At 36.9% G+C, this 10,600-nt stretch overlaps 1 protein-coding gene across 1 annotated transcript; it reads left to right on the top strand.

The window, feature by feature from the left end:
- The first annotated feature begins 270 nt into the window (after positions 1–270).
- On the top strand, positions 271–10,119 carry LOC126817561 (zinc finger protein 501). The gene is made up of 2 exons (XM_050544624.2): positions 271–362; positions 7,821–10,119. The coding sequence occupies exons 1-2, from the start codon at positions 357–359 to the stop codon at positions 9,339–9,341; spliced, it is 1,527 nt and encodes a 508-aa protein (XP_050400581.1). The 5' UTR covers positions 271–356; the 3' UTR covers positions 9,342–10,119.
- The last annotated feature ends 481 nt before the right edge of the window (positions 10,120–10,600 follow it).

The following is a 10,600-nucleotide window of genomic DNA, read 5'->3' as shown; positions in this document are numbered from 1 at the left end:
TTTCAAAACATGCGAAAGGGTATCTCGATTCAAAAGGTAAATTCTCAGTCAATATCAATGCTAGACTCGGGCATATTTAGCTCTTGCATAATGTATGTTTAAACATTGATGATAAATGCTTAACAATTCGTGAACAAGCGGAAGTGTCTAACATTATGAGTTATTCGTGTTGGATAGATCCACATCTTACTTCATTATACAACTATCCCAAAGTTGTTCCGGAAATGAACTTGGGATAGTGACTCAAGACAGTTTCCGCCATCTGTTTACAACACGACGTCACGAGTAGTTTGTTTTTTTTTACGTTCTATAACATTGTATGATCTATAAAACTCAGCTGTAAACATCAACAATTAATGATGGTGAGTTGATCTTTTGGACCCAAAACTTACATGTGTCATATTAAATAAAAACAGCATAGAAATTACGTAAATCCTCAACAACGTACGTGTTGGGAGAAAAATGCATTATAATTTTTTTATAGCGGTATTACGGCCATATGTCTGAATTGTAGAAATAAAATCTAGTGATTAGTTAACGTGCTTACCGAAAAAATTAAGAACATTACGTATTCCAGTGCTATTGTGTAGGGGGGGGGGGGGTTGGATGGCCGTATGGTTAGCACGTGCATGCTGTATCATACGGGCTGTCATTGCGCCAACTGGTGTGGTTTCGAATCCCCGGTTGTACGTGACAAGGAGTAGGGTCACCTGTCGAACCTCGTGGGTTTTCTCCGGATACTCTGGTTTCCTCCCACTGCTAAAGACCCCTACGCGTAAGCGAATTATTGAAATAAAATTAAACCATATGTTAGTCCTGAAATGACCTAGTTTGTGTCGAGTGGACGTTAAACCCCATTTCGGGGTGTTTGGTGGCCGAATGGTTAGCACGTGCGTGCTGTATCATACGCCACGGCCTGTCATTGAGTCAACTGGCGTGGTTTCGAATCCCCGGTTGTACGTGACAAGGAGTAGGGTCGCCTGTCCAACCTCGTGGGTTTTCTCCGGGTCCTCCGGTTTCCTCCCACTGCTAAAGACCCCTATGCGTAAGCAAATTAATGAAATAAAATTAAACCATATGTTAGTCCCGAAATGACCTAGTTTGTGTCGAGTGGACGTTAAACCCCATTTCTCTCTCTCTCTAAACCCCATTTCTCTCTCTCTCTCACTATTGTGTAGCAATATTGATAATTCCATGTGTTACAAAAATGTTGTGTATATATGGTTACTCTTATACACGACGATATATGCCGTCGATAATTATATATTTATCTTCATATCGAGATTATTGTATTACAACTCATAATTATCCAGGTCAGTGTGTTTTCTATAGAGCACATAGTAATAATGTGTCAGCCATTGGAATGGTTTTTCTACGGCCAATTCAGCTATTTCGATTATTTAAGTAGCCAAAAGGTAATATTTAATTAATAAATAATTATCATAAGCCTTACTAATATTTCATTTTTTAAGTCCAATATATAATTTTTTGTGTACCCCATGCTGACAAAGTGGTATAGACACGTGAATTCATAAGATTACATGTCATTTGGGACTCGCGTCATTTGGGACTCACGTCATTTGGGACTCAAAAAAATATGACCACAACATTTGGGACTCGGTATGCGACGTTTGGGACTTTGGTATACATCGTTTGGGACTCGGGTATACGATGTTTGGGACTCCGGATAATTTATTAGAAATAGACCAATTCAAAACACGAAAGAAAATATTTAATAACATGAAACATGTGGTTAGTAAAAGGCTCATCCAAACGATAAAACATTAGTTGCACTTACGGTTCTTTGATAATCATCGTTTCTCATAAAAGTTATATATTTATTTAAAACGAATAATATGCTGATGAATTTATTTGAAAATGACCTACACAAAAAACAAAATAAATATTTACACGACATGCAATCTTTTTTACAAGCCCCTAGAAATTGTTAACGATAATACATGTACGTGAGCTGCACGTTGACATATGCTTGTCGTAGATGGCAATACCAATCGATAAATTAGTGCGTACAAGCCAAAGTTTTTTTGTGGAAAATATAAGGATTGGCAACAATCAAAGCCGGATAATTAAAGCTGATTAACTGATAATCCCGATGTTATTGCAGTATGTTCAAAGAAACCTAACGGTTCTTTGGTGGATGAGGAAAAACGTGAGTTGTCAATCATCGAGTATGGCGGCCGTGTGTTGATTGCAGTTATACCGTTTCACGAGAAAACATTAGCAGTGGTCGGTCAATCAAGCTCGTTTACTATTTGATAAAAGAAAAACAACGAAGTATTACTAAATATACACAAATTTTCAACAATATATTATTGTCAAGTTTTATACTCGCAGATAAAACAAAACAAAGGAGAAGTTTTATACTCGCAGATAAAACAAAGCAAAGGAGAACTAGCAGTGTTAATCGTGGTCTCAACAATCGCCGATCAACTAAATAAAACGAAAGACAACTAAGACAGCTGTTACTATATATATATTATAAATAAATAGTCCCAAATGTCGTTTGTGTTGAGTCCCAATTGATGCCAATCAAGTCCCAAACGTCGTCACCTGAGTCCCAAATGTCGTTTATGTTGAGTCCCAAATGACGTGATACCAATTCATAATACCCTACCATGAATAAAAAACATGAAATATGAATATACTTTGCAAAGTTTTCGTGCGTTGTCAAAAATGGCCGGTATTATGGAAGGGTATCGCTGCCAATATTAAATGCTCTGCTAAAATGTGTTTTCTATTGATTACGTGTAAAAAGTACAATGTACAAAGTCTTAATACCGATAATGATAAAGTCAAAATACCTCTAAGGCCAAAGTTAAATGTAAAACGTCAAATGCAATATGTCAAATGTCAAAATTTTTATTGGAAAATGCTGTTTTTGATGCATCTACATTTGACATTCCCCTCATCACATTTAACATTTGCGTTCCGACGCATCTCATTTGTCCTTCACGCTTTCTACATAGCATCTTACGCAGAGCACCAAGTTTGATATGCAAATGTAGGATATCACATGACTTAACATATACCGAAACAAGCCCGAGATCAACCTGGCACGCTATAAGCCGGCACACTATCAGATATTTACATTGTCTGCGATACACAAGATATTTACCACACAATATTGAGGCAATCAATATGAGAAACCATAAGAAATTCGCTGGACGACCGATAAAATCATGTGATTGGTATGGCTAATCCGAGCCTTTGACAAATACATAAATTGAAAGTATAGTCTATATTTAGCAACAAGGAGGATTTTTCTTTCTCTAAAGTACGTAATTATGAATGTGCCAGGACATAACTGATAGATTCATAGTTATAATTATAATTATAAATATAGTACTTTAAATAGTTTATGTAAATTTATCTTTATTATTCAACAGACATTAAACTCCCTTTCAACTTAACACATTGTATATTATATTCATGTTATTATTATGTTGCTCCCCCATCAACTCAATGCATTGTATATATATACTTTTATATTTTTTTTTTTTTTTTATGTTATTATTATTATGTTATATTAATTAGATTACACTATTTCTTCTCTACGCTGTTTATTGTAACGGTTATTTGAGAATAAAGTTATTATTATAGAGCCATAGAAACTTAAATTCCTGTGATGTATAACACGATTACTGGAATTTCGTATTAAGACCTGTATTTTGACATTTTAAACCCTAGCCACCGCCCCCCCATACCCTCTCACTAAATTTTAGTACAGGCTAATTAACTTTAATCCATTTTTAAAAAAAAGTATAATTATTGTGCCCAATAAATAATAAATATACCTGTAGACTACTTAACCCATTTAAACCTGAGCCAATTAAAAGATTAGCTACCCTACCCCTAAGCTAATTAAATCAGCAGGGCCCATCTCCCAAATCAATTAGTGGATTATTGTTAATCCTAATACCCCCTACAAAATTGCAAATAACTAAAAAAATATTTTCTATACATAGAAATACTCTGTTACAAAAATGTACAGCAGATTGTCGTGTTCTTTCCAATGATATGAAATTCAATTTTACAAAGTAGAAATTATATTACTTTTCTCTGTCATAATGGTAAAATAACGTGAACAAGTATCCCCTAATAATTTTTTTTTAAAAATAGAACACAAATATAGTCCCTCACGTTGGCAGCAGTGTTCAAAGTAAATGTAAATATAACTTTTAAAAAGAAATATCACCCCAAGTGACGGTCACTTCATCGCTATCGGCATTTTATCATTTCTGCCTTTCTTTGGATATATGGTCGTCTTCTTTGCTTTATTGCGTCGAAAATAAAAATATATAGTTGAAATCTTCGACAATGTAATATTTCTCTATGTAGCTTGTATTATTAAATCCCAAAAGTTTTGATTCAATTTAGTTTCCGAAGTCTAGAATTATTAGCCGTAAGTTTTGTGTTATCGTCTGCTTGAAAGCGTACCATATCCAAGATGGCGGCGACACGCTTGATCTCAGCTTGAGTATCCGTATTCTTCGCATCATAATGTCAAAAAAATAACAAATAGTTGATTTCTTCGACATTATCATATTCTACGATATGCCTGGCAGTAAATCATAAAAAAATCTGATTCTATTTTACTCTTCATATCATAAAATTATTAGCCGCAAGTGACAACGTGAAAATATTGCTAAAGTCATTGACTCGGTGTGAATGTTCACCTCTGACCTATTACGTAAATACTGGAAGATCCTTTGTTGAAACATATGTTTTTTATTCGATAATTGGCGAATATAACATTCCTTGCCATTGGGTGCTTTCTTTTTATTACTCAATCACAATTAATTTATGAAATAAACACAATAGAAATCTGTTGATTGATCTGGCGCTTTTGTTCGCTAATGCTGTTGCAAAGAATGATGGGTCCGTGAGTCACTTGGTGCGAGTTGTTTCGCTATTGTCAAGAGTATACATGAACATGCTTTTCACTGATATCGTGAATATTGCATTATGACCCGTAATTTGACATCGCATACCCTCCCCCTCTCCGTAATGATGGTAATATAGTTTAGCACCATCCAGGGGGGTGGGGGGTCCAAACCCCACCCTGCTCAACTACATAAAATAAAATGAATGCCTTGCATCAATGAAATTAAATCACAATGTGATCCTATATTCTATATCATTACAAAAATGATTTCTCTCTTTAAAAAGCTCAGTTTGTATGTATGCCTATGCCTATGTAATTTAGAGACGATTTTCTTAACAGGAACCTGGCAAACCCCCTCCTGCAAAAATTCCTCGATCCGCCCCTGAATCCCCTTGACTTTTTATGGTGGCACGCATTAAGATCCCTCCTGGACAAAAAAGATTTCCTATTTACTGTAAATTGATACATACAATAGTACACAAAAAGGCGTCAAATGATTAAAAAGTACAAATGTTACTCTTCTCTGAAACGATAAGAGAATACTTGTTCAAACGTGCTATGTGTGTAAAACCCTGTGATTGTTTTCATAAGAGAATACTTGTTGAAACGTTGTGCTATATGTGTATAATCCACTCATTGTTTCAATAGAAATTGTCTTGTGTTTTGTAATATGCTCAATCGCTAAATGCCACTCAATGATTATAAAAATGTTATAACTTTTATATATTACAGGAAACTAATGATGTTCACCCCTTAACTGCGTAGTTTTTAAAACGTTAACTACCCCCTATTGCGTAATTAATTTGACGAAAAACGTCATTTTGGACCTTTTCATTCCTGAATGCAAAATTTGGTAGTCTGAAACCAATTTAAAACTAACGGTAAATAGGGTTGTCTCCCTTCAATTAGTTTTCCTCGACCAGGTGTAATATAACGTCTTACACATGCTGCGATCGTGTTCGAAGAATAGGTTAGGGAAAATACCTCCAGGACGTTATATTACGTCCTACACAGGGTGAGTGGCAGTTGTCCAGGACATTATATAACGCCCTATGCAGTTAACAGGTTAATGAATTTTATATATACTATTCAAAAAAAGTAGGGGATATTTGATTTTGGGGGCATAATACTGAAATATGCAAATGACTACGAAAAAAGTCACTATAGAACCTAACAGAAGAAACATTTCCAGTTACATGTGACGCCCAAACGCACCAATAGCTACCGCATGGAATGCAGGTGATGCTTGGGATCATCATGGGGGTCCAACCCAAGATTTGCTCGACTCTGACTTTGAATGTTACAGTCATTGTGGCATTGAATTCCAGGGTGGAAACATCAGTTTAATTGTTTTAGTGACCAGAAAACAAATTTTGATATGCGTCGGCATACCCAAAATGAAAGGTTACGTGCCCTTGGCATGCTACAGATCGGCACAACACAGGCGGTTGTGGCGCGGACGATGAATGTTTCTCAGTCTGTCATAAGCAGGCTATGGTCCAGATACCGTGATACACAATCTGTACAGGACAGACCACGCTCAGGTCGACCAAGGGCGTCAACTCAAGCCCAGGATCGATTTATCCGTACCTTGGCCTTGAGAAATCGTGTCATCACAGCAAATCAGATCAGCGCTCGTCTTCAAACAGACACTGGTGTGAGAGTGAGTGGCCAGACGATTCGGAATCGACTGCATAGGGGTCACCTTCGCGCCCGACGTCCTCGCGTGATCCCTTGTTTGAGAGATCATCACATTCAGGCAAGACGTCGTTGGTGTAGGGATCGTCAACACTGGGATAATCGACGCTGGAGCAATGTGATGTTTTCAGATGAGTCAAGGTTCACTGTTGATTTTTTGGACAGACGTAGGAGGGTGTGGCGTCGTCGAAACGAGCGCTTCCAAGACGTTAACGTCATCAGACATGATCGATTTGGGGGTGGTTCTGTTATGGTGTGGGGAGGCATCACTGTTGCTGGAAGAACGGCTTTACATGTTGTTGCAGGGCGTGTTACAGGCCAGTACTACCGGGACAACATCTTGGCAGTCCATGTTGTGCCGTTCGCACGACGTCCGCACGACGTCATGGCCACCGTTTCATCTTCCAGGATGACAACGCAAGATGTCACAGGGCCAGGATCGTTACAGGTTACCTCCAACAACAGAACATCACCACATTACCTTGGCCAGCACTGAGTCCCGACCTCTCCCCCATCGAGCATGTCTGGGACATGCTTGGACAGAGGTTACGTCAACGTCAACAACGTCCTGCCAATGTCCAAGAACTTGCTGCTGCGTTGCAACAGGAATGGGACAATCTGGACCAAAATGACCTTAGACGTCTCATTAGGAGTATGCCACGTCGGATCAATGCTTGTTTGGCAAACAGAGGAGGATTTACCCGTTACTGACTTGGTTGTGATGCTGTGGTAACTTTGCTGTTTGACCCGGGTATCATTTTACCCTTATAATGGTCAGTCTGTGCCTTACTTAGTCTAACGATCATTTGGAATAAATCGATGAATGTGAACTTCATTTCATTTTGTCATTTGTTTCTTTGTCAGTTTCATTAGGTGACTTTAATAACACTTAAAAATCAAATATCCCCTACTTTTTTTGAATAGTATATATTACAAGAAACTAATGATGTTATAACTTTTATATATTACAGGCAACTAATGATGTTATAACTTTAATATATTACAGGAAAATAATGATGTTATAACTTTTATATATTACAGGCAACTAATGATGTTATAACTTTTATATATTACAGGATACTAATGATGTTATAACTTTTATATATTACAGGCAACTAATGATGTTATAACTTTTATATATTACAAGAAACTAATGATTTTATAACTTTTATATATTACAGGCAACTAATGATGTTATAACTTTTATATATTACAGGATACTAATGATGTTATAACTGATGATGTAGATGAATATTGTCATGTTAAAGTGGAGAAAACTGAAGATGATGTACATGTTGTAGATGAATATTGTCATGTTAAAGAAGAGATAACTGATGATGTAGATGAATATTGTCATGTTAAAGTGGAGAAAACTGATGATATTGAAACTGTTTATCAGTGTAATTTGTGTGATGAGGAATTTAAATCTGAAACTGATTTAGAAAAACACTGTGAAAAACATGTTAAAGAAGAGGAATCTGTTTTACAACATGGTGAACATTGGGAGGGGAGTTTTAACCAGAATAATGAAAAAGAAATACACAATTCACAAGAGTTTAAGAAGTGTGATGTTTGTAGTAAATCATTTAGTAACAGTAGCGATCTACAGAAACATAGGAGAATTCATACTGGTGAAAACTGTTTTAAATGTGATGTTTGTAGTAAATCATTTACTAATAGTAGATATCTACAGGAACATATGAAAAGTCATGTAAGAGAAAAACATTATAAATGTGATGTTTGTAGTAAATCATTCACATACATTTGTAAACTACAGAGACATATCAGAATTCATACTGGTGAAAAACCCTTTACGTGCGATGTTTGTAGTAAATCATTTACTAATAGTACTGGTCTGCAGGAACACAGGAGAACTCATAGTGAAAAAAAAATGTATAAATGTGATGTTTGTAGTAAATCATTCACATGCAATAGTACACTACAGAGACATAAAAGAAATCATTCTGGTGAAAAACTTTATAAATGTGATGTTTGTAGTAAATCATTTGCTGTCAATTGCGATCTACAAAGACATATCAGAATTCATACAGGTGAAAAACGCTTTACATGTGATGTTTGTAGTAAATCATTTACTAACAGTTGCGATGTACAGAGACATATGAGAATTCATACTGGTGAAAAACCCTTTACGTGTGATGTTTGTAGTAGATCATTCACTGACAGTAGTAGTTTGCGGAGACATATAAGAATTCATACTGGTGAAAAACCTTATAAATGCGATGTTTGTAGTAAATCATTCACCTACAGTAGTCATCTTCAGACACACATCAGAAGTCATACTGGTGAAAAACCCTTTACGTGTGATGTTTGTCGTAAATCTTTCACTGAAAGTGGTAGTCTCCAGCAGCACATGAGAATTCATACTGGTCAAAAACCATATACATGTGATGTTTGTAGTAAATCATTTATCACTAGTTGGAGTCTACAGGTTCACATGAGAATTCATACAGGTGAAAAACCTTATAAGTGTGATGTTTGTAGTAAATCATTTTCTACGATTAGCAATCTACGTGTACACATGAGAAGTCATACAGGTGAAAAGCCATTTAAATGTGATGTTTGTCGTAAATCTTTCACTAATTGTACTGGTCTCCAGCAACACATGAGGAACCATACTGGTGAACGACCGTATAAATGTGATGTTTGTAGTAAATCATTCACCAGGAGTAGTTTGTTGAAAAGACACGCGAGAATTCATCCAATCGAAAAACCATAATAAATTTACGGTGTAGTAAGAACTGTTGTCTTCAGTCACACCAGTAATCACACTGTAAATAGTGAGACAGAGAGAGAGAAGTGGGGTTTAACGTCAACTCGACACAAACTAGGTGATTTCGGGACTAACACATGGTTCAATTTTATTTCAATAATTCGCTTGCGCGTAGGGCTCTTTTAGCAGTTTGAGGAAACCGGAGGACCCGGAGAAAACCCACGAGGTTGGACAGGAGACCCTACTCCTTGTCACGTACAACCGGGGAATCGAAACCACGCCAGCTGACTCAATGACAGGGCTATCCACCCCCCCCCCACCCCTGTAAATAGTAAAATAAAACTTTTACAAAATCTCAAGTTGTATGCTTGTAAGGGGATCACGGTGGCTAATGAGTAAGACGCTGGCTCGCTAGCCTGGAGGTCGGGTGTTCGATCCCTGCATTGGCCGAGAAAGTTCATCCAGATTTTCCGGCGTGGTTCCCCCTTGTCAGTGATGTAGGACGGAGGGCCTGACAAGGACAGCTGTCTAGTCCTTCGGATGAGACGAAAAACCGAGGTCACATGTATACATTGGAATGCACGTAAAAGATCCCTTGGCAGTTGGAATTCGATATAAGAGTAGGCGATAGTGCCGCTGCCCGAGCAAAATTTCCCTCATAGCACACTGCATGGCGTATGCCCGTCTTCATTAGCCCAGCATAGGAGCAGAACAGTAGGACGTTAAACCCCATTTCATTTCATTTTGTATGATTGTATGTATGTTGTAGTCATTAAATAGATAAATTGATTGTGATTGTTTTTTTTATTGCTACATCTGGTTGGAACAAGGGAAGATCAGCAGGATAATAATAATAATAATAATATTCTGTTGTTTTTAGAGCTTATACAATATGGCTTTTGTAACACCTGCTGGTTAACTGTTACAATAGTCAAATTGTAATAGGAGATTGAACTAATGATTCTGTGATATTGACACAGGCATTACCTTGAACACTTTCCAGGGCACTTTTTCAGAAAGGACGAAACATGCGTCCCCTCTACCCTGGTTGAAAATCTTATCGGATTCGACAGTGATCAACCATTTACAGTTTCTTTTCTTCTATTGCCTCTGGCCACTGCACTCATTATAAAGTAAATCTGATCAGGTGATCACATTTACTCAATAGACATGGACTAAATGACTTGTGAAATCTTGTTGAAACGCTGCAGTGAAATAAACCATGGCTTCTATACATGTGTATTTCAGTATAGTCTTTACAATTT

Source organism: Patella vulgata, chromosome 1, assembly GCF_932274485.2.
Source record: "Patella vulgata chromosome 1, xgPatVulg1.2, whole genome shotgun sequence".
NCBI lineage: Eukaryota > Metazoa > Mollusca > Gastropoda > Patellidae > Patella > Patella vulgata.
Note: the sequence above shows the minus strand (reverse complement) of the source record. Positions and strands in the feature narration are given on the sequence as shown.